The sequence below is a fragment of the Corythoichthys intestinalis genome, chromosome 10 (assembly GCF_030265065.1).
Source record: "Corythoichthys intestinalis isolate RoL2023-P3 chromosome 10, ASM3026506v1, whole genome shotgun sequence".
Taxonomy (NCBI): Eukaryota; Metazoa; Chordata; class Actinopteri; order Syngnathiformes; family Syngnathidae; genus Corythoichthys; species Corythoichthys intestinalis.
The window spans coordinates 20,083,850-20,108,914 of record NC_080404.1 but is presented as its reverse complement, the minus strand read 5'-3'; the positions used below and the strand labels follow the sequence as shown (position 1 = coordinate 20,108,914).

The following is a 25,065-nucleotide window of genomic DNA, read 5'->3' as shown; positions in this document are numbered from 1 at the left end:
GTTATTTTTGTATATTTGTTTACTGCTATATGTTAACTTGATACTGAAATAGTAGTTTGGTTTAGCCTGCAGTCCAGAAGGCCATCATTGACACCCTCAAGCAAGAGGCTAAGACACAGAAATGTCTGAGCGAATAGGCTGTTCCCAGAGTGCTGTATCGAGGCACCTCAGTGGGAAGTCTGTGGGAAGGAAAAAGTGTGGCAGGAAACGCTGCACAACCAGAAGAGGTGAGCGCACCCTGAGAAAGTTTGTGGAGAAGGGCCGATTCCAGACCTTGGGGGACCTGCAGAAACAATGGACTGAGTCTGGAGTAGAAACATCCAGAGCCACCGTGCACAGGCATGTGCTGGAAATGGGCTACAGGTGCCCCATTCCCCAGGTCAAGCCACTTTTGAACCTGAAATAGCGACAGAAGCGCCTGACCTGGGCTACAGAGAAGCAGCACTGCACTGTTGCTCGGTGGTCCAAAGTACTTTGTTCAAATGAATGCAAATTTTGCATGTCATTCGGAAATCAAGGTGCCAGAGTTTGGAGGAAGACTGGGGAGAAAGAAATGCCAAAATGCCTGAAGTCCAGTGTCAAGGACCCACAGTCAGTGATGGTCTGGGGTGCCATGTCAGCTGCTGGTGTTGGTCTACTGTGTTTTTATCAAGGGCAGGGTCAATGCAGCTAGCTATCAGGAGATTTTGGAGCACTTCATGCTTCCATCTGCTGAAAAGCTTTATGGATATGAAGATTTCATTTTTCAGCATGACCTGGCACCTGCTCACAGTGCCAAAACCACTGGTAAATGGTTTACTGACCATGGCATTACCTGGTAGAACCAGGCTCAATTGGCCTGCCAACTCTCCTGACCAAAACCCCATACAGAATCTGTGGGATATTGTGAAGAGGAAGTTGAGAGACACCAGACCCAACACTGGATGAGCCTAAGGCCGCTATCGAAGCATCCTGGGCCTCCATAACACCTCAGCAGTGCCACAGGCTGATTGCCTCCATGGCATGTCGCATTGAAGCAGTCATTTCTGCAAAAGGATTCCCGACCAAATATTAAGTGCATAGCTGATATAATTAATTGAATGTTGACTTTTTTTGTATCAAAAAAACACTTTTTTGTATTGGTCGGATGAAATATGCTAATTTTTTTAGATAGGAATTTTTGGTTTTTCTTGACTTTTTTGCCAAAATCATCAATATTAAAACAATAAAAGGCTTGAACTTCTTCAGTTGTAATGAATCTAAGTTATATGAAATTTTAATGTTTATCAGTACATTACAGAAAATAATAAACTTTATCACAATATGCTATTTTTTTTTAGAAGGACCTCTATTAGGATCTTCACTGACACTATTACTTAATTGATGGCAATAATGGCAAAATGACAGGAGCTTTTCATTTTTTTTTCATTATGCCAAAAGGGGTGGCAAGCCTCTCTCTTAGGGTGGCATTTGCCACCCCATGCCACCCTGATGGATCCGCCCCTGCCTGTCGATCCCTTTTTTGCGTTCTAATTTTCCTGAACATCACCTTGTGCAGTTTCTTGTGTTTGGTGCCCGACGAAGCAAAATCGTCATACTTTGTGGAAGGAAGCGGCTACGACACGTACCTCCGAGATGCGCACAGACAGGTGAGCACTCTACGATTGTTGTGAGAGAGAGCGTGCTTTAATCCAGACTGCTTGATCTTGTCAGTTCCGAGACTATTGTGGGGTCTGTCAGCGCTGGGATTGGAGAGGAACCCCCAAAGCATTTGAGAAATGCAACTTGGAGCTCCCCTTCTTTGAGGGTCACTTCCTTAAAGTCCTCTTTGACAGGATGGGGCGCATCCTAGATCAGGTCAGTTTGCAATTCTTCAGGCATTTGACTAAAATGTCTGGGTAACTTGACATGATGTGTGCGAGTATGAAATCTGTTTTTATATGTTAATGGATTTTTCCAAAATTGAAGGACATTTTACATGCCACCCATCAAATTTTAAATAATACCACATGCAAACCTGCAGTTTCTGAGAAGGTTGACTTGTTCTGAGACCAAATCATAACGACAACAAATAATCTAAGAAAAAAAATGCTTGAAATTTTTTAAAAAAAAATATCAAATATTGTATGTACGAGTGTAACGGTACACACAAGTCACGGTTTGGTGCGTACCTCGGTACAGGGGTGGGTGGTCACTGATTACAACAGGGAAAAAAAAAAGGCTATTTTTTAGAGATATCCTGATTCGATCACGTGATCGGAATTCTGGACGGATCGCGCCATTTTTCAGTAATAGCTAGTCTCCAGCCCAAATGGATTCTCATAATTAAAATGGCTAAAAACTTAAAGATATCCTTGGCAACCTTGCATACTATATGCCTGTCGTCTTTCAGCCGTACGACGTCAACCTGCAAGTGACGGCGGTTCTGTCCAAACTGTCCTTGTTACCGCACCCCCACCTGCACGAGTACCTGCTGGACCCCTACATCAACCTGGCTCCCGGATGCCGCTCTCTGTTCTCTGTTATCGTCAGGGTGAGTTCACGTGTCTCTTAACCCCTCGATGACTATCGGCGTGAATATTCCAGAACGAAGCAGCCTCATTTTTACCATAGATTGCTGTTTTTCGCTAATTTGCACCATGCATAAAATCATGTTTATTGATGGTAGCTTCGCATGTAATGCAAAAGCTACCATCCATCATCGTTGGGAAAGTGACAGCTTTTTCTACATTTTCTACATGAACTATTTCAAATTGCAGTTGACAAATTTTAAAGGGAACCTCAGACCTAAAGACTTGTAGGCTCCAATAAGCCACAATTGTTCTTCTATGCTAAAATATTATTAGAAACAAATAAAATATTGCCATAAATTTAAAAATCTATCATATTTAGTGTATTTTGACCTACGGAGGGCGCCGTGTTTTATGCCCGCAATGGATGCTCAGGGTGATGACGTAGTTTGTCACTGTCACTAGACGAACACTACCGGTGTTCTGCAATTCCTTTCTGCGCAACGGGACGTCCAACACATGCGCACATCGGTTAAAAGTGGCTATTTTTTTATTTGTTTTTTTTTAATTGACTCTTTTTTTATTACCTATTAATTGCGTCAAAATATTTTTTGCATGTGTTTACCTCTCATACTTTTAAGCATTGTGTTTTCTTGTGGTAGCTTTAAAGCAGATTGTTGATCTGTTGACCACATTAGTCATGTAGCCTATTTAAACCACCCTCATTTGATTTTACTAAGTTTATGTATTTTTAAGGCATCTTTCGTATGTTCTGTCTGTATGCATCTGAACAAAATAGCTGAAAGCGCACGGTAGTATTTTGGGTGTTAAATTCGCCTCTTGTAGCAAGTTTCATTGGTGTAGCACATTTTGGCAGAGCACCGATTTTATCCTACTCTCATTTCATCCCGTCTTTTCTGTTCATTTTGCGTTTGCTGCTCATTTTGTGAAATATCAACAGTGCTGTCATGCTCATTAATGTTCCTCTCAGGTTCAAATTGAAAGGGCTGAACAGATGACATGTTTATGTTGCTAGTCATAGTCTGGGAGCCCGGCAGGGTAACTCAGTGACATCACCATCCTGCGACATCAACAACAATGGCTACCTACAAGTTAAACAAATTTTACAAATGGTACAAAAAACGAAAACATCAAGAGCGGTTTTAGTATCAAATTATTTTAACTAATAAATTTTATCTTTAAGGAACTACAAGTCTTTCTCTCTGTGGTTCCCTTTAAAATGAACTGTTCAGTTCATAGTTAATAATTTTGAACTAAAGTTCATGGTTCAAAAAACGAACTTGTAGTTTTGTAGTTTATTTTTTAAATTATTATTAGTATTTTTTTTTTTTACTTTTGTAGTTCTTTCTTCACCTCAATAATTGCTGCAAGCTATTATAGACAGTCGATATTAGAACCACATACAGCAATTATTTTATCCACTTAAACACTGAAACTGTGTCAGATTCATCTTCAATTTATAATCTGCGTCGGTACTGACCTGTTCATAAAACTCACTTAAAGAGCATACGACACGAGAAAAAAAGTCTTAAATGGCATTATTATGTGAATTAGAATCATATTTTGAGACGATTCGACTATATACAACAACTTAGCAAAGCACAGATGACGAGAAATTAGCCTTTTAATCTGCCAGTTAGCCACGCCTACCATTATAGGGCTTTAGCGTCCCCAACAGGTGGATGACGTCAGCGGTAGACTGGGCTCATCGATTTTACTATTCAGCCCATTGAGGGGGAATTATTCAGAACGAGGAAAACGCGACGAAGAAAGCCGCCAAATGTCATTGTTTCAGTCTCTCTACTCCAATATTTTTACAGGATATTCTTTTTATCCAAGTATTTTTCCCCAATAGCTATATAAATGGCTTGAGAAGGACCAGTCAGCCCGTCGAGGGGGAACTATTCACAATGAGGAAAACGCGACGAAGAGAGCGGCAAAATGTCATTGTTTCTGTCTCTTTACTTCAATATTTTTACAGGATATTCTTTTTATCCAAGTATTTTCCCCAATTGCTAAATAAATGGCATGGTCATGACAAATAACAGTCTTGTGCTGAATGGAATATGAAATAATAAAAATGCATTTATTCAGGACGACATGGCAAAATTACTCCATAATGGTCAAAACTGTCGACTTCACCTTTACTGTCGCACCTCCCGAACTATATTTTATGACACCTAAATCGGACATATGTCATTTCCCTTCCCCGGCTTCGGAGAATGTAAACAAACCAGAAGGAGTGACAGCTAGCCGACATGCTAACCCGAACCGAGTGATGTTTCAAAGTCTTCAAAGCGGAAAATCACACATAACTATCCTGGATTATTTGTCATGACGACCCGGTTGTCTATTGTCGTCGCGGATCGGCAAACCGCCCGGCAAAGAGCAATTTACAGTTTGTTCCCCGGAGGAGGGTGGCTGGAGTTGTTGTGCAGCTAACGGGCTGCTGCTAATGACCATTAGGACAGCTTTTTACATGCCTATCAATGATCAAACGTAAGTAGTCCTTCATTTAAGTTTGTAGTGTTTACTTTGTAATCGCTGTATTCGTATTTGACATAATACAAAACAAGATGTTTACTCACTTCCTCGTACGTCCAATGGTCCCACAGTAAATATCCACGGTGAATGGGAACCTTTTGAAACTCCAAAAAGGCGCATACGCCTCTCCCTCATACAGAATGATTTTTCTGCAGCCGTTTGGCTGGCGTGATGCGAAAAATAAACGTATTAATCCGCAAAATCAGCTGAATCATTCGTCCCCATACACAACAGTACGCTGTATAGTGAAGAGGACGTCTTCTACCGTACACGTCACAGCGCCCTCCTCCTCAATGCAAGACCGAAGCCGGAAGTCACTCATTTTCCTGGCGCGGGATTCAAAAAACTAAATAAATATAGCGATCGCTTCCACACACATCCAAGCGGTCCATATCATTCAGGAGCATAAAATACCGCGTGTATTATGAAATAAACATGCTTTTTCGTGTCACAGGCACTTTAAATGTAGGCTGGGGAATCTCTGGCATGAAGCGATTCGATATGTATCTAGATACACAGGTTACGATTCGATTAAAAAATGTTACATTTTTAAGGCAGAGCAATTCCATACGATTCGATACAGTTTAAGAACGATACGGTTCCATACAGTGTGAAAACGATACGATAGTAAACATTTGTTGTTTGCTCTTACAGTATTTTAAACGGATAAAAAAGACCAAATCTCTACAAGCAAAATTAAACAACAATAGTTCGTACCAATGTATGTTTATTCTTGAGACAAGAAAAAAAAGGCCAACTAGATGACCATCATTTTGTTGGCTGGGATTGATAATGGGATTGTGCATGTTTCCACTACTGATTTGCCAGTGCGCAAACTTTTGTTACCGTTCTAGAAGCCGTGTTTTCCCATCATTGAGTGATAAACCTTACTGTGGCAATTACCAATTGTTTCAACTTTAGTGTTATGTTTACAAGTTCTTGAGAGGCCTTTTGGTTATTGATAGGCTTGCTGTCCTATAATTACCAAGTTAAAGTTATTTCGTGGGCCAAGATCACAGAAGTCTCCTCTCCTGTTGCACTAAATGTTTTATCTGCTGACAGTGCTCATTGTTCAGTGGAACACATCGTCAATGATATTGACTGATTGATTATGGTTGACTCAAATTATATTTATTTGAGAAAATGAATATGGGCACTTTATTTGAAGTCAAAACTCTTCTTGTCTTTGTTTTGTTCATTATGATAATGTTCATGTCATCGTGAAAATTCTGGTTAGGGTTCTAAAATTATATAAATTTTCGTTTCTCGTATTAGTATCGGCCTTGAGGAGTAGGAAGTTATTGATATCTGTTTTAAAAAAATGAATATCGTGCATCACTATTAAATATTATCCAAAGATGCTAAATAGTCCAACTACATGTAAAAGAATGGTTATTTGCCGCCATAAAAGCATCGGGAGCAAAAGCTGCCATATTTTTGAAACAACATAGCTGTGAGGCAGCTTGAGTTGCCAGGTTGGACAGTTTTCCACTATTAAGGTTTGTTTTTAATTGTGTTTTTAGCCTATGGCTTTATCTGCAGTTTTGTTGGGAACACTCTGATGCTGAACTCGTGAATGTGGTATTACAGACTACGTGTCCCATGATCACACTGGGTTCACACAGCCATCGGGATAAGACTCGGGGAAAATCACTGATCTGTTATATGATATCTTGTGAGATGTACGCGAGAGTTACGGTGCTTTAAAAAAAAAAAAAATTTAAAGAGTTGACATCACGTACAGTGGGGCAAATAAGTATTTAGTCAACCACTAATTGTTGTTGGGCAACACGGACTTTCAACTCCCTCCTCACCCCGTGGCGTCAAAATGATAACAAGAACGGTGAGCAAAAATCCCAGAACCACACGGGGGGACCTAGTGAAAGACCTACAGAGAGCTGGGACCACAGTAACACAATGCACCGCCAGGGACTCACATCCTGCACTGCCAGGCGTGTCCCCCTGCTGAAAAAAGTACACGTCCAGGCCCGTCTGCGGTTCGCTAGGGAGCATTTGGATGATCCAGAAGAGGACTGGGAGAATGTGTTATGATCAGATGAAACCAAAATAGAACTTTTTGGTTGAAACACAGGTTCTCCTGTTTGGAGGGAAAAGAATACTGAATTGCACCATACCCACTGTGAAGCATGGGGGTGGAAACATCATGTTTTGGGGCTGTTTTTCTGCAAAGGGACCAGGATGACTGATCTGTGTAAAGGAAAGAATGAATGGGCCCATGTATTGAGAGATTTTGAGTGAAAATCTCCTTCCATCAGCAAGGGCATTGAAGATGAGACGTGGCTGGGTCTTTCAGCATGACAATGATCCCAAACACACAGCCAGGGCAACAAAGGAGTGGCTTCGTAAGAAGCATTTCAAGGTCCTGGAGTGGCCTAGCCAGTCTCCAAGTCTCAAACCCATAGAAATCTGTGGAGGGAGTTGAAAGTCCGTGTTGCCCAACCACAGCCCCAAAACATCACTGCTTTAGAGGACATCTGCATGGAGAAATGGGCCAAAATACCAGCAACAGTGTGTGAAAAGCTTGTGAAGAGCTACAGAAAACGTTTGGCCTCCGTTATTGCCAACAAAGGGTACATAACAAAGTATTGAGGTGAACTTTTGGTATTGACCAAATACTTATTTTCCACCATGATTTACAAATACATTCTTTAAAAATCAAACAATGTGATTTTCATTTTTTTTTTTTTCCACATTCTGTCTCTCATGGTTGAGGTTTACCTATGTTGACAATTACAGGCCTCTCTAATATTTTCAAGTGGGAGAACTTGCACAATTAGTGGTTGACTAAATACTTATTTGCCCCATTGTATACCGCAGTAGTCGCGTATGTTGAACGCCGCTCACACTAGCAGTTGTGATCGGCGTTCATAACCTCGTTCACAGTAACGTTCATGAGACAAAAATATGACACGTTCAGTGCACATTCGCCCAAATCATAATCGTCGCCATCTATAATATTTCTTTTCTGTTGCCGTCAATGAAAGCTGATGAGTTAATGTTCAAAATATTGGCGTTAAGGGGTTAATTCCCAGAATTTTTAGTGACTGCTTCCCGTCGACAGGTGGTGGGCGACCTCATGTTAAGGATTCAGCGCATCCCGGACTTCACCCCTAAACTACTCCTGGTCAGAAAGAGGTTGTTGGCCCTGGAGCCTGAAGGCGTCACGTAAGTACAGGCGCTCCAAGTGAATTGCCATCGCCAGTGTGTGTTTTGATTAGGAGTGGGAACCTCTTGGTACCTCACGATACGATACGATTTGCGATACAAAGCTCACATTAACGATGATCTGACGATACAAAGATTATCTATACATTTTTAGAATATCCTAGAAAGATTTTCTGACTAACAACTAATGAACAGAAAAACAAGCTTCTGCTGTGAATTGGAACGAGTTTATCACTAGTAGACGTCCAATCCATTTGAAGTGGCAGCGAACAAATCAAATCAAATCAAATTTATTTATATAGCCCTTTACAAAACCCGAAAGGTCCCCAAAGTGCTTTACAACAAAGACAAACATGGCACATAGTAAATAAAAGCCAGGAAAGTATTATACAATGACATTAGGAAGAAAAGAAAAGAAAAGAAAAAAAAGAAACGAAACATCGCATCACGATTAGTCAGACAGCAAACAAAACAATAAAACAGATAAAATCCGAAAACATTAAAAACCCTAAAGAAATAAAACCAGGCTAAACTAATCTTGGGGAAAGGCGAGTCTAAAAAGGTGTGTCTTTAAACGAGATTTAAAAAGGCCCAAATTTGTAGTGGTGCGGATCTCCGGGGGAAGACTATTCCATAACCTGGGTGCAGCAACCGCAAAAGATCGGTCTCCCCACTGTTTGAGTTTGGACCTTGGGACTTGCAAATGAAGTTGGCCGGTAGAGCGAAGACTCCTGCCAGAGTTACGGATGGTTAAAATTTCTGATAAGTAAGAAGGATCCTGGCCATTAATAGAATTAAAAACAAACAGTAAAAGTTTAAAATCAATTCTAAAATGGACTGGAAGCCAGTGGAGCGATGATAGCACGGGGGTAGTATGTTCACGTCTAGGTGTATCTGTTAAAAATCGAGCAGCAGCATTTTGAACAAGTTGGAGACGAGAAACTGAGGACTTGGGAAGACCAACATAAAGTGCGTTGCAGTAATCCAGCCTCGAGCTTATAAAAGCGTGAATTGCTTTTTCCAGGTCGTGGCGAGTAAGAAAAGGCTTCACTTTGGCCAAGAGACGGAGCTGGAAAAAACTTGCTCTTACAACAGAACTAATCTGTTTTTCAAAGTTGAGCCTGCAATCGAATATCACTCCGAGATTTTTAACATGTGTTTTAGAAAAGGGAGCCAGAGTGCCAGGGTTGGGCTCAAGGGCATTTAACATAGAAGGTGTGCCAAAAGTAATATATTCAGTTTTGCTTTCGTTAAGATGTAAAAAGTTTTGCGCTAGCCACTGCTTCACATCGGATATGCACTCCATTAATTTAGTGAGAGCAGTTTGTTCGTTGGGTCTCAGGGGGAGATACAGCTGCAGGTCATCAGCATAAAAATGAAAAGAGATATTATGTTTTTTTATAACTGATCCTAAAGGTAGGAGATAAAGTGCAAAGAGAACAGGCCCTAAAATGGAGCCTTGTGGCACCCCACAAGACAGAGAGGTTTGTGAGGAGGAAAATTCCCCAATCATTACTGAGAAGGTCCTATGTTCCAGGTACGATTTAAACCACTGTAGAGCTTTACCACGGATACCTATAAAGTGTTCTAGACGAGATACAAGGACTGTGTGGTCGACTGTATCAAATGCTGCTGTGAGATCTAGTAAAACAAGGATTGCTGGGTTTCCATTATCTACAGAAAGGGAAATGTCGTTGTGCACTTTTAACAGTGCTGACTCAGTGCTATGTCTGGACTGGAAGCCTGATTGAAACTTGTCAAGGATGGAGTTTGTCTCTAGAAATGTTTGCAATTGAATAAAAACAACTTTTTCTAAAACTTTAGAAAGGAAAGACAAGTGGGAGACGGGTCTAAAATTGGACAGCACGGAGGAGTCGAGATGGGGTTTTTTAAGAAGGGGTCTGACTACAGCCTGTTTGAAGGCAGCTGGGACAGAACCGGTACTGAGAGAGTTATTTATAAGAGCCAGCAGACTTGGTCCGAGGCAACTAAAGACTTCCTTTAGAAGGCCAGCTGGAATTATATCTAACGGACAGTTAGTGGGTTTCATGCCACTAACTATTTCAGATAGAGATGACAATGAAAGGAGATCAAATTGTTCAAAAACAGTGAGCAGTTCTGGAGGATGTAGATTATCTGATGAGATACCCGAATTGCAGACATTTTGCCTAACCGAAGAGACTTTGTTTTGAAAGAAAGCGAGAAACTCCTCACAAGTGGCACCTGACACATCAGTTAAGACAGTGGGGTGCGGGTTTAAAACAGAGTCAATTGTGTTAAAAAGCAGTCTTGGATGGCTGGAGCTGTTATTTATAATAGAAGATAAATAATTCGACTTGGCCTGTTTTAGGGCCTCCTGATAGGCAGCCAAGGTGTCCCTCAGCAATTCCAAAGAAACATGGAGTTTGTCCTTTTTCCATTGACGTTCAGCCCGCCTGCATTTTTGCCTGAGCAGGCGGGTATAGTCATTAAACCATGGAGTGGCTTTGGGTTTGGAACTTTTTTGCCGTAGAGGGGCAATGGAGTCCAAAACAGCAGTGCAGGTGGAACAAAAAATGGAGAGAAGACTGTCTGAGCAGACAGGAGAAGGCAGAACGGCGTCAGGATGCTGCTGTAGGTCTCCAAATGCAGTCACAAACTCTCCTGCTGTGGATGGAGTGATGCGCCGGCGGTAACAAGCTGGAGAAATTAGCTTTTCTGCAGACAAAGGGGCAGCAAAGTCAAAAATGATGGGAAGGTGGTCCGAGATGGCAGTATCCACTATTTCTCTGATGGAGACTGAAAGTCCAAGCGAAATCACCAGATCCAAAGTGTGACCATGCTCATGAGTTGGTGCATTCACAGACTGGGTGAGGCCAAATGAGTCCAGAAGTCCTTTAAACTCATTCGCCAGCTGATTTGCAGAGCAGCAGACGTGAATGTTAAAATCCCCGCAAATTAAAACCCTGCCAAATGTTGGAATAAAGTCTGATAAAAACTCAGAAAACTCCTGGATAAAATCCTTGTTAAAACCAGGGGGCTGATAAATAGTGGCACAAAGCAATGGGGGAGAAAGCCCGATAGAGAATAACTGCAGTTCAAAACTTGAATAATTATGAGCAGTTATGGTCCTACATTTGAACTTGTCCTTGAATACAGCAGCCAGGCCGCCACCACGGCCAGACGCTCGCGGGGTGCTGAAAAAACAGCATCCAGATGGGAGGAGCTCCGAAAAGGCGCTGCATTCACCTGGTTTCAGCCAGGTCTCCGTTAGAAAAAGGAAATCCAAATGATGTGTCGAAAAGAAGTCGTTCAAAATAAACGTCTTATTCGTAAGGGACCTTGTGTTAATTAGCGCTGAGTGAACCAGGGAGTGCTCAGCTGTGGGGGTGAAGCCGCGGAGCGGGCGAAGGTTCCCCGGCACAGAGCCACGCAGGGAAAGCCTCACCGGCCGACAACGCAGAAGTAGCGTCCCGACGTCCCGGTTAGTCAGCCGAAGCCACCGATAACGGAACTCCAAGGAACTCCGTAGATCATATCCCTTGAAGGCAGTCAGGGGTCTAGCCGGTGGATGATAGCGATCGCAGCGATAGGACGCCAGGTAGGCTTTTAATTTGACTGCAATTCCTCCCCGCTTTCACAAATGTTCATTCGCTGCCATCCCTCCCACATCAAATGGATTGAACGTCTATGGCTGTCAGTGGCAGCCAATGCCAGGCAATGAGGTAATTTTGGGCCATTTAAGGTCATTTACCTGTTGATGTTCAGTTGCTTCCTGTTGATTTTGGGGTATTTAATGGGTCACTTCCTGTTGATTTTGAGTTACAGAACAGAAAGTGACCTGGGAACAGTGTTAATCTTACTTTAAAAAAGTAATTAATTACAGTTACAAATTACTTCTCCCAAAAAGAAATTGCGTTAGTAACTCAGTTACCTGAATGTAAGAGTAATTAGTTACTTTGTAAAGTAACTGGTGATAATTTTCATGTTTTTTTTTTCTCAAAAGAAAAAAACAAAAACACACACACACACAAAAAAAGCACAATGTGAAGTTTAAAGAGTTTTTGGGACAATTGGCCCTAGCTCAATTCTTTACCCTAAACTTAACTAGACACAGGGGTATTACGGATATTGCGATAACTAGAGATGAACGTTTGCTATGTGTGGAACTCATTAATGTTGTGAATTAACCGTTAAAGTTGTTAAAATTGCTCCCGTTATTGCATTAGTTCCCTTCTGTCTACTTTCGACATGTGTAAGTTTTAAAACAGTTTCATCATTTACAGATAGATTTTTTAGATAAAAAGTTACTTAGATTCGCTAGGAAAGTTCTCTACAACAGAGCCTTCCTGAGAAGTCTACTGCTTTAAGATGGCGGATTTTTACTAACGCATCTAGTTCTTTTTACATGTTGCTAATGCCGCCGTGTGTGTCATTTGCATCTAGTTCTATATACTGGACTGTCTCAGAAAATTAGAATACACAATATTCTAATTTTCTGAGACAGTCCTGTATATTGTTCTATGTAAAGGACGTCAGCCAAGGTCGGCCCCCCACATTTTTACCACGCCAAATCTGGTCCCCTTTGCAAAAAGTTTGGACACCCCTGCTTTAAATGGTGGATTAATGTACAGGACTGTCTCAGAAAATTAGAATATTGTGTATTCTAATTTTCTGAGACAGTCCAGTATATATGTGATATCTACAGAGGCATCATGTGGGCGTAGTTTGTAGGCTATCAGCTATACTCAGGTATTTTTGGAGCCACCTAGCATCGCGTTTGCAACGGCCTCCCCACATCTGCTCAGCTCTCTCGTCTCCTTGAGTCCATCCCTCTCTTTTCTCGCGTCATTCAACCAACATGGTAACGCATAGTAACGCACACCTTTCCCGCCTCAGTAACGGTAACGGCGTTGCCAAAATGAGAAAAGTAATTAATTAGATTACTCACTGCTGAAAAAAATAACGCCGTTTTTAACAACACTGCCTGGGAATCACCCAAATAAATAGGCAGTGACTCAAACTCAACAGGAAATGACCTATAAATGCCCTAAAATGAACCGCAAGTGACCTGCGAATGACCTGTGAATGCCCTGAAAACCCACAGTCTAAATGGATTGGGTGTCGTGCACCGTCAATGCAGCCGAAAGGCCCAAGTACACCAGATGCATGATCGCTGCGGTTCCGGTCCGACTCCGTTAAAAAATAGCGCTGGAGCCAATCCGTTCCCATTACATCCTATTGTTCAACGTATACCGGCCGCGTCAGTGCTCCGGATTGACTGTGAACCACCTCCGGCGTGCCACATGCCCGCCGGATGGTATAGGCTATTTTCTATTTTTGCAGGACACGCATCCGTCAAAATGGGCGGAGCTGGGCCGGAGGTCAAAAGCCCAGGTGCCTAATCACGGTTTAAACGCGAGCGAAGATGGATGATGAGCGCTTCATCATGGAGGTGGAAAGTCACAAAGTGATATACGATGCAGCAGATCGTTATTATAAGGACAGCATTAAAAGCGAAGCTGCAAGGTGTCCTATTATGTGTGTTTTTCTGGCAATGATATCAAACACACGAAGTGCTGAGAACTTTGAGCGGAAAAAAAAGCAGCGTATCTAAAAGTCCCACTGCAGAAATTCTCGTGCCCGGCGCACACATCATGTCGGTTTGTATACAGAGTCGAGGGGGAAAAGTACGAAAGTGAATAAAGAGACACCCACAAGTTTCGACCTGGTGGTCTATTCAAGACGTTTCTCTTTCTTTCCTGCATTTTACTTGACTTTTCATAGAAAAACCAACAGTTTGCGCTGGACACAGGAATCTGCAGTGTTGAGACGCCAATTCCAAGTACGCTGTTTTTTAGGTCGTGTAGTATATAATTCGCTATCCATTTTATAAATATTACAGATTATTTAACAGTTGTTTATAACAGCTCTATGAGATGTTATGTGCCATAAATTTTAAATGCGCACAAACATATAAACCCACTGACACAACCAATGGCATAATAGGGCCCCGCCCCCCTTCTCCCCACACACTGAGCCCTGATCTCAACATGATGCAGTCAATCTGGAATTAAGAGACAGACATAACTAAAATATCAATATGCAAAGAAAAAATGTGCTCTCTCTCTGCTTCTCTGATGAGTATAGACTCCGTGTGTCGTTGTTTTAAACGGCACATTATAGCGCGCGATCATGTGAGCGCTCAAGAGGGAACGGAGTTGGCAGACCGCAGCCGTGCGCAGCCGGTATGATTTGCCTGTTTTTGACGTACTGCGTGGCACGCAGTAAACACTGAGGCGGACCGGAACCGGAACGATCATGCATCTGGTGTACTTGGGCCCTCAGAGTTAACCCTTTAAGGTCTGGGCCTATTTTGTCTGATTTTGCATGCCTTTGAAGTTGCCTTTATATTTCAAAGAAAGAATTGTTTACGATGGCCTGGTTTGGTCCCTTTTTTGTGACACCTTGAACTTCATGTCCAAACTGTTGTTTCCTTCACTGACCAATTACAAATCATCATTTTGGGCCCAAAAAGACCAAAAATTCCAAAATCGTTTTGTCAAAATTTTTAATATTGATGTCCAATTGACAACCAAACCTGCGTAACGAACCGTTTTGAAACTTTGTAATATTTATTCAACATGTTAGGATGAACATTCAACCCAAAAAATTTTGAATAAATAGTCTTATATTTGACAATTCAACATAAACAACAGGTATAGCCATAGGCGTTTTTTGCCTTTATACATGCTCTAGTCAAAACAGGTTATATACAGCAGACCAAACAGTGAAGAACAGTGAAAAAATATATACCATCTAACACAAAAAGTGTTTAGAGGCCATCTCTTTATGAGTTTAGGTATTGCGGCCCATCACCTGATGAAAACTATGTACACACAATCAAGCTTCTTGAACACACATTTATATACACAAATTGAGAAGACTGATTGTGGGAAAAAATATATATATAACGTTGGGAAAAAAAAGTATTTTCAAAAATATTTACAATAAACAAGTTAAATTTTTTTCAGGCATGCCACTCCGAAAAGCAGTTTCGTCCTGGAATTAGACACAGGGCTACATCACACAGACCACACTTCCATGGAGTGTCGGTCCTCTTTCCACCCTTACATTTTCATTTTACTTTACTTTCATTGTCACTATAAATGTACATGAAAAAAAGTTAGTATTTATGAAAATAATAAAGTATAAAATAAAAATATATACAGCAATAAATAATAATGGAAATTTATATGTATGACAATAGAAAGAATACCATAGCTGAATATGTGCTACATCCCTAATCTTCATATAGAAAGAAGAACACCACAAATTATAAATTCCTGCCTGGGATACACACAGTGCCCGTACGACTTTGATCTGATATGCACATTATTATACACACAAACACACACTTATATTGCATCAAAATTAACTTAGTCTTGCAATATCAAAAGAAACTTTCAAAAGAAACTTTTTCAGCATTAAAAAAAAAAAAAAAGAGTTGGCTTACCTCTGCTCGTCGACGTGTTCAAATCCGTCACTATCTTCACTCGAGGACTCTTCCGAAGAAGACGATGATGACGAATTTGGACCATCCTCTTCCTCAAGTTGATCAAAAAACACAATTGCTTGCGCTAAATTTAGTTTTCCGTTCATTCTCAAAATCACACAAAGTCGCTGCTCGATCCAAACGGCCGTCGCTCGCCACCTCGCTGCTTCAGAACACTCCTCCCTCTTGTTCGGTGGAACCTCGCACGGCAGTTATATTTATTTTTTAAAAAACGCATTTTGTGCTTCCACTGTGACTTTGAAAGGGTTCGTTTGATTTGTGTTTTTTTCATGGAGCTTCCGTTTTGAAAAAGGACAAGAAATGATGGAAATATAGACATAAACAAATGATCCATGCAGCGTTTTAATGTTTTTTTGACAGGACAATAAAACTATAAAACTTAAATGACAATATCTCACGTTTTAGTCGGTCGATTGACTTCAAATAATAACGAGAGTAAACCGCAACTTCCACACTTTAAAACGAGACCAACCAACGGCATGTGGGTGACGTAATTAAAACGTGAGGGCGCTTCAAAGACGACGTGCGCTGAGGACGCGCCGGCGCGTCCTTCGACTCTCAAGGGTTAACTGAGACACTATTATGGTGGAAGATTTTGGTAGCAACTTGTTGGTTCCTTTTTATTTGTTTTTTAGGTATTGACACCTTTTTAAAACGGTATCTCAATTCTTGGCAGGAGCATATCGATAACCTTTTGGTATACAAAGTATCACGATATATCACTATTTCGATATTTTGTCACACCCCTAGTTTTGATCCCAATTTTCTTTGCAGTATTGACCACGTGACCCTACTGGAGGGTGTGATCGTTCTTGAGGAGTTCTGCAAGGAGCTAGCGGCCATCGCCTTTGTCAAGTACCACGCCGCCGCCGCCTCTTCGCCGTAGCCAGCGTCAGGTTCGCTTTTCTGGAGCTCAGACACTGCCGACCGAGCAGAGGAAGGAGATGCAGACTGAACATGAGCAATCTGTTCTTCCGCTGCCTCACCAATCCTCCTTGTCATCATCATGTCCGACAGATGCGTGTATTTATTTGCAGTCATGGACGCCATCGCCTTAGTGTGGAAGCGCACCGTTTTCTCTTTTTGGAACAGTTTTGTCTTAAAGCCCTCTGTGTATGCCTCAGTTAACCTAAGAACAGTGCCCACACCCTTTTTCAAATGCCAAGTCCACTTATTTATTGAATTTCTTTCAGGTTGCCTTTCTTTTAAACCAACGCAACGTTGGAATGCTTTTAACGCTGTCGACGAGCAGATGATTTTTTTCATCACCCAAAACGAAAATTCACCGGCGTCATCCAAAGATCCGGGGGACTTTTGCACATGCACTTGTTACATTTTCGCTTGCTTTTTAAACATTTGTACAAAAGAGTCAAAGCTGCACGCTTCTGTTCTGTATGTAAGCAGTCTACTCTCTTAAGTTGCTATGACTAAATATACAAACCTGTATTTAAAAGGAGTGTTGTGTCTCAATTGACCCAAATGTGTACTGTACTTTTATGTATTTTCTAGTCAGGCGTTGGTTGCTTCAAATCAAAGTCCTGGCACGTTGAAGAGAGACCTTAAGATTCTCCTCTTTGTGTTCGATTAGTTTCTAGTTTGGTGTTTCAGCGCTTGTGTGGGAACGCGAGAGATTTGTGTTGCTCTCCTCCTCCTCCGGTCCCGAGCTGATGAAAGTGCTCGCACAGGGTCACATTTGCACATTTGTATTTCTTCACTCTTGCTCGTTATGTAAATATACACCACAACAGATGTTTATTTTTTTTCCCTTTCATAAACCAAAACAATGTATCACGAGTTGTTTACTTAAACGCAACTCTTGTTTTTTTTCCCTAAATGGGAAATCATGTACATTTTGTATTTCGCCATCTTACCGGTTTTAAGTATCCAGTTGTGCATTGTATGTGAACAATAGCAATATAGAAAAATACTACCTGGTGTCAATGCATGTTGCAGCATTATGGTCTTTGTTAGAAGAGAGCAGAAGGCTGATTGTTCTCAGTGACACGTGATGCCTTACTTCCACTTTTCTCGTTAAGTTCGCTTGCTCTTTCATGATGGCGACTTTTAATTTTGTTGGCAGAGCAGCCACTAGCTTCTTAAAATTTAAGAAGCTAGCTTCTAGCTAGGAGCCACAGTGGTATGAAAAAGAACCTTTTGGAATTTCTCACATCTGCATAAAACCATCAAATATGATCTCATCTTTGTCAAAATCAGATGAAAAAACAACTAAAACCAAACATTTATAGCTTTTTATATTGTAATGAGGATAGTATGCAAACAATGACAGGAGGGGGGAAAAAAAGTGAACCATCACATTTAATATTTTGTGGGCCCCCCTTTGGAAGCAATAACTTCAACCAGATGCTTCCTGTAGGTGCAGATCAGTCCGGCTCATCGATCAGGACTAATCTTGGTCCATTCTTCTCTACAAAACTGTAATTCAGTCAGATTCCTGAGATGTCTGGCATGAATTCATTCTTCCATTAATGATTGCAAGTTGTCCAGGCCCTGAGGTAGCAAAACAGCCCAAAATCATGATGTTCCGTCCACCATGCTTCACGGAGGGGATGAGGTGTTGTTGAGCTGTTCTTTTCTCCACACATGATGTTGTGTGTTACTCCCAAACCAACTTTGGTTTCATTAGTCCACAAAATATTTTACCAAAACTTATGTGGAGTGTCCAAGTGCCTTTTTGCCTTAACATTAAACCAGCAACAATGGGTTTTTTTTAGACAGCAGTGGCTTCCACCATGGAGTCCTCCCATGAACACCATTCTTGGATATAGTTTTACTTATAGTTGATGTGTGCACAGAGATATTGGACTGTGCCAGTGATTTCTGTATGTCTTTAGCAGACACTCTTGGGTTCTTTTTTTACTTCTCTTGAGTATTCTGCGCTGAACTCTTGGCGTCATCTTTGGTGGACGCCCACTCCTTGGGAAAAAAGCAACAGTGCCAAACTCTCTCCATTTGAAGACAACTTTTCTGTCGATTGATGAACATCCAGAATTTTAGGTTTTGTATCCTTTCCCAGCTTTATACAAATCAACAATCCTTGATCGCAGGTCTTTAGACAACTCTTCTGACCGAAGCATGATGCACATCAGACAATGCTTCTCATCAGGACACTTCTTACCAGGTGTGTGTTTTATAGTGGGCAGGGCAGCTTTAAACAGATTCATCAGTGATTGGGCACACACCTGACTTAAAATGTTTGGTAAAAATTGATTTCATTCGCTCTTTAAGTCTCTAGCCAGAGGGTTCACTTACTTATTTTCCCCCCTTCTGCCATTGTCTACATCAGACATGTCCAAAGTGCGGCCCGGGGGCCAAATGCGGGCCGTGGTCAAATTTCATCCGGCCCCCAGCCTGTGTCACAAAATCAATAATATCTGGCCTGCACACAGACCTTAAAAATTTGGTCAGCAGTACTGCTACCAGCATATGAAGTAGCTTACACACTAAATGCTGCTCCTCATTTACCCACTAAAAGGCAGCAGCACTCAAAGCAACATTACCCCGCGTGACCCTTTACTCCCAATTTTCTAAAATGGCGACAATCGACAAAAAAAAAAAAGTTGACTAACGGCCGACGCTTCAAGGATAGGTGGAAATTGGATTATTTCTTCACTAAAATACGCAAAAACTGTGTCTGCCTCATTTGCGAAGAGACAGTCGCTGTTTTTAAAGAATTCGATGTGAGGCGATATTACTAAACAAGACAAGCTGACATGTACGACAAGATTACAGGGAAGATACGTAGCGAGACATTGAAGCAACTTAAAGCGATTTTAATTTTACAGCAGCAGTATTTCGCAAGAGCCCAAGAGATGAGAATGCCACAAAGGCTAGTTGCAAGATTTTGCGGAAATTATTAAAAAAAAAATAATAATAAAGCAAATGTGACACACAGAATGGCTTGCTAAAATTTGCGTAAATATATTGTTCTACATAAAGGATGTCAGCCAAGGTCGGCCCCCCCACATTTTTACCACACCGATTCTGGCCCCCTTTGCAAAAAGTTTGGACACCCCTGGTCTACATGTTAGCCTCATTAAAACATGAAAACCTGTAAATGTTTGGGTGGTATTAGTGTAAGCAGACATTGTATTTTCATCTGTGTGATTTTGACAAAGATCAGATCACATTTGATGGTAATTTTATGCAGAAATGTGAGAAATTCCAAATGGTTCAGATACTTTTTCATACCACTGAATCTTATTTTCCTAGCTAAGAGCTACTTCTCCTAGCTTCTTTCCTGACATGAAAGAATGTGGAGTCTTTTTTTGGGAGGGGGCTAATTTTGATTTGTGCAATGCAGATGTGAGACATTCAAATGAAGAAGCATGATCTTGTCTCTTGGTGCTGCACTGAGGATTTGAAAAAGCAAGCCTTGTGTTCTCATCAGCTTTTTATTTATTCCTCCCTTATCAGCAGTCTTCACTTCAGTGCTGTCAAGACAATGTGCTTTGTTCTACTTTATCCATCTCAATAAAAAGAAAAAATTTATCTCAGTTCGGTTTGTTATTGGTTTTATTACAAAATATCTGTACAATAAAACAAAATGTACTCTGTTACTAATATGCAGTCATCTTTTTTTTTGATCAGCAGTAGGCCTACTGGGTACTGACTTTTTGACCTGTGTCAGGACACGCATTATTTTTTTGGTAGTAAATTACAACCGTTTGAATTCATGCGTGTCAAAATGTGTCCAAGCTCTTCTTTGTTATAGGTGGCTTGCAAGAAAAAAAAAAAGTGATACAAAAAAAATATATATAGCCCAGAAAAGAGAGGCACTATGGTGTTGAAAATGAATGACCCCCTTTACTTTCTGATGTTGAGATCATTTTTCACATTAGATTTAAAGGAAAATAAATCTTTTGAAAATCTTAATCCTTCTTGGTAATTGACCACCTCAGTTTTACTGGGAATGAAACGCCCAACCGATAAGGCAGTAAAAAGTTAACAAAATAAATTACTTTTAATGATCAATACATTTCTATTGAAATGTAATTACCTTATGGGAAATCATAACCCTCCAAAGTCAAACCTCACAAAAAAATTGTACTTAATTTTTGTAATTTAAGCGCCGATTACCAAAACTTTGAAGGTATCACTTTTTCCATTCCAATTCCAATGATATTCACTAACAGTCTGCACTTGTGCCCCGCATAATAAAGCTGCTAAATCCTTTGCGATAACAGCACGAACAGCGTATTAATCTTCTTTGTGTCATAGTCATGTACATACAAAACCACAACATAAAAAAGAACAACTACATGCCATGACACAAAACTAAACCAGGCTAAAAATACATTTTTTTCTGTTTTAAAAAATAAAAGAAAAACACAAAAAAAAAACTATATACATTAGCAAAAGTCATAATTCTCCATTTACACACAGACGTGCGCGTGTGTACATTCAGACAAAATGTCTTTGGCTGGTGTGACACTTGGTGACACCCAACTGAGTGTTCATGTAATTCAAAAACAAAAGGCACACGCACACAAAAATACCGTTTAACATAGAAAATAGAATTCTGATGACACGTGTAGCGATATACTTCCGATGCATTTGCGAATATATTCATATTTATATTTATATATACCAAAACGTAGCGGAAAAGGGTCAATACACACACACGCACACATACACACAGGCCCTTGATTGTGTGTTTTAATGTACAGTGGGGCAAAAAACAAAAAAAACAACTATCAGTGATTGACTGAATACTTTTTTGCCCCACTGTGAGTAAGGTCACGTTGAAAAGTGTGATGTAGGAAGGCATCAATAAATATAGAGAAAGACTGTTTCACTGAGCGCCATCAATCACTTTTGGAGTTTTGCGCCGTGTCCAAGTTGACCACTTGTAGTTCGGTCAGGTTAGTGCTGCTGCCGCTCGACTGGGGTCCAATCACCATCTGGAACACAAACACGGAAGGTAGTTAACGTAGGCATACTGACCTGCTTTGGAAACCTAAATTAAGTGTGAATTGTTTAAAGCGTGTGTGCCGAAGAACAAGGCAGGTGGGGGAAAAATTTAAAAATATATATATGGCGGAAAAGGTGGAAAACACAGAAAAGGCTGAAAAAGCAGTTTCTGTTCTTGCACCCATCTTTAAAATAAACTGCTGTATTTAAAGCCAAAACAACTGTTGTGTTTGACAGAACAATGTGACTATATGCTGGCATAGCAGATTCATGGCGCGATGAGCCCCCGAACTATTTTTAATTTGTCCGTTTTACCCTGAAACCCCTGTTTACAGAAGTCGCACAACCGCTTTGGTTTCAACCTAGCCATAAAAAGAAGGTAAGTAATCATATTTATCAATTGAAATGTTTGTCATTTTTAGCTTTGAATCATTAATTGATGTCTAATGTTTAGTTAAAAAAATAAAATAAAATAACGACGAAATTATTCACTCGCGTATTCTAAACTTTTAAACAAATTACGTCACGATGAAAAAATTGGCGTCAGTAAAAAAAGATGGATATCTACTTCATAACTATCGCTTAATTGTATTTTTTTCGTTACTGTCGTATTTCCCCCAATATTTTAGATAAATAATCGAGCCAAACATAGAAAAATTGGAAAAAAAAAAAAAAGTTTAAAAGGGTAAATATTAAAGATGCACTGATACCGATACTAGTATCGGCAGGGGGTGCCGATCCGGCCCGAAATGGTGGTATCGGTATCTGCGAGTACCAACAAAGACGGCGCCGATACCATTTACCGGTCCATTATTATAACATTTGACCGCAGCCTTTTTTTCTCCTGGCGCTCACTACACTCTGTCTCTGTGTTGTGTGATGACACGTGAACACCATCTATCGTGAACAATAGCTATCGCTATTGGCCTGCTCCAGACCAATGAGAACGGGCCAATAGCCACTCCTGACCAATGACAAGGGCGCTTTTTCATATGAAGGAAAAATAAACGAGGAGAAATGGCGGCGGTCGGGAAATATTTCAAAATACAAATCCCGTCGATTAAAATATATGGCTGCATGCAAGATTTGCGGCCTGAAAGTTTCGAGATGTGGAGTTAAATCGGCCAGTTTCAATACCTCGAACCTGATAAAACATTTGAAGACGAAACGTGAACGAACACAACGAGTTTGAGCCTGCAAGAGCAGGACTGCTATCCAGAGGAAGGCCGCTGGACCGGTTCAACAATCTCTGGTAAGTTCACTACGTCAACTTTACTTTGTCTTTTACTTAAAGAAATGCTGTAGTAATTTGGGAACTGTTTCCAAAGTAGGGTTGCCACCTTTCAGAAATAGAAATAAATTGTTGGAATGGAAAGATAAGACACAAGATGGATATATACATTCAACATACGGTACATAAGGACTGTAGTGGGCATTTCACTCTACTGTCATTTAAATCTGTCTATGTTGTCCTCACTCCGAAGCGTCTACTTTTTCCAAAGCTAGACAGCTAGAGAACGACGCCTTAATAATCAGACTTCTTCCTTTTTCATCTGATTTATTAATAAAATGGCCTCAAACCATTGTCCTCTTTAGACCGTCGTAAAACTACAAAAAAAAGTACACAAGCATTGCATTAGCAACAACGTTAGCTTAGCACGCTATACAGGTTCACTAAACATAAACAAAAAGCGTCTCATACATAAAATATAACATTTCGCTTACTAACATAATATGTACATTCTTTACAACAACCATACTTACGGACAAATCTTGTCCAAGGCTCATATAAGCACAACATTACAACGTAGGCGTCAGCCCGAGACGTCGTGCAGCCATATTGAACTGGCAAGAAGACAATAAACCATGTCGCAAAGCGACCACAAGAGTTCGCTGTTAGACAGCACAAAAAGCCTTGCTGTAAAACTTACCAAAAGGCAGAATACTGTCTGAGCGGGACATGTGCGTTAATTGCGTCAAATATTTTAACGTGATTAATTTAAAAAATTAATTACCGCGCGTTAACGCGATAATTTTGACAGCCCTAGTACATATATATATATATATATAGGGGTGGTATCGGTATGGTATCGGCCGATACTGCACAGCCAGGTATCGGGGCCAAAAAATGGTATCAGTGCAACACTAGTAAATATATGGAAAAAGAAAATCTCGACCACTCCTTGATTGTCTGGAATTTCTGCATCTCGACCCTTGTAATATTACCATGTTTCACCCTTAAAATTCCCCCAAAATCCAGCTGTGGCCATTCACAGCTGTGTCTTGACACTTGGTGATACATGCTACATGGAGTTTTTGGATCGAAAAGAGGTAGGTACGCAATAATATCTCGTTAAAATAGTGGCGTCTTTAATTCTGCTCTTGCTTCCAGTTAGGGTTTTGCTGTTTAAATTTTTTTTTTTTAAATAATGTATCACACATGCATATCGGACAATTTTGAAAATTGGCCAAATTGGGGGTCTTAGAGCGGAACTGGCGGAAAACACAGACAAGACTGAAAAAAGCAGTTTCTGCTCTTGCACTCCTCTTTAAAATAAACTGCTGTATTTTAAGCCAAAAGAACTGTTGTGTTTGATAGAACAATACGTGTATATGCTGCCATAGCAGATTCATGGCGCATTAAGCCCCGGAACTATTTTTAATTTGTCTGTTTTACCCTGGAATCCCCAGTTTACAGAAATCTCGAAACCGCCTTTGTTTCAACCCCGCCCTAAAAAGAAGGTAAGTCATTATATTTATTATTCAAAATGTCTGTCATTTTTAGCTTAGAATCATTAATTGATGTTTAACATTTTGTTTCGGAAAAATATCTATATATATTTTAAACAAATTACGTCACAGTAAAAAAAATGGTGTCTGTAAATAAGTCACTGCTATCTACCTCATAACTATCGCTTAATTGTATTTTTTATGTTATTGTCACATTTTCCCCGATATTTTAGATGATAAATAATCAATCCAAACAAAGAAAAATTGGGGGTGGGGGGGGCTTGGGGGTTTAAAAGGGTAAATATATGAAAAAGAACATCTCGACCACTCCTTGATGTCTGCGATTTCTGCATCGCAACCCTTGTTATATTACCATGTTTCACCCATAAAATACCCAAGAAATCTGGCTATGGCCATTCACATCTATGTCTTGACACTCGATGATGCATGCTACATGGAGTGTTTGGATCGAAACAAGGTAAGTATTCGACATATAGGACAATTTTGAAATTTGGCCAAATTGGGGGTCTCAGAGTGGATATTCAAGTCCGCCATATATAAACGGCGGAAAACACAAACAAGGCTGAAAAAGCAGTTTCTGTTCTTGCA

The 25,065-nt window shown here is 40.5% G+C and overlaps 2 protein-coding genes across 7 annotated transcripts in view; one reads left to right on the top strand and one right to left on the bottom strand.

The window, feature by feature from the left end:
• fhip2a (FHF complex subunit HOOK interacting protein 2) overlaps positions 1–20,367 on the top strand; it is a 39,240-nt gene extending 18,873 nt beyond the window's left edge. For both annotated transcript variants that reach the window (XM_057848333.1, XM_057848332.1), the window contains exons 14-18: positions 1,538–1,628; positions 1,693–1,836; positions 2,372–2,512; positions 8,137–8,240; positions 16,570–20,367. In XM_057848333.1, coding sequence (XP_057704316.1) covers positions 1,538–1,628; positions 1,693–1,836; positions 2,372–2,512; positions 8,137–8,240; positions 16,570–16,681 — 592 coding nt within the window. In that variant the 3' untranslated portion in view covers positions 16,682–20,367. The remainder of the gene's footprint in view (positions 1–1,537; positions 1,629–1,692; positions 1,837–2,371; positions 2,513–8,136; positions 8,241–16,569) is intronic.
• A 997-nt stretch (positions 20,368–21,364) lies between these two features.
• Positions 21,365–25,065, bottom strand: part of srfb (serum response factor b) — an 88,255-nt gene continuing 84,554 nt past the window's right edge. For all 5 annotated transcript variants that reach the window (XM_057848344.1, XM_057848342.1, XM_057848343.1 and 2 more), the window contains one exon: positions 21,365–21,716. In XM_057848344.1, coding sequence (XP_057704327.1) covers positions 21,679–21,716 — 38 coding nt within the window. In that variant the 3' untranslated portion in view covers positions 21,365–21,678. The remainder of the gene's footprint in view (positions 21,717–25,065) is intronic.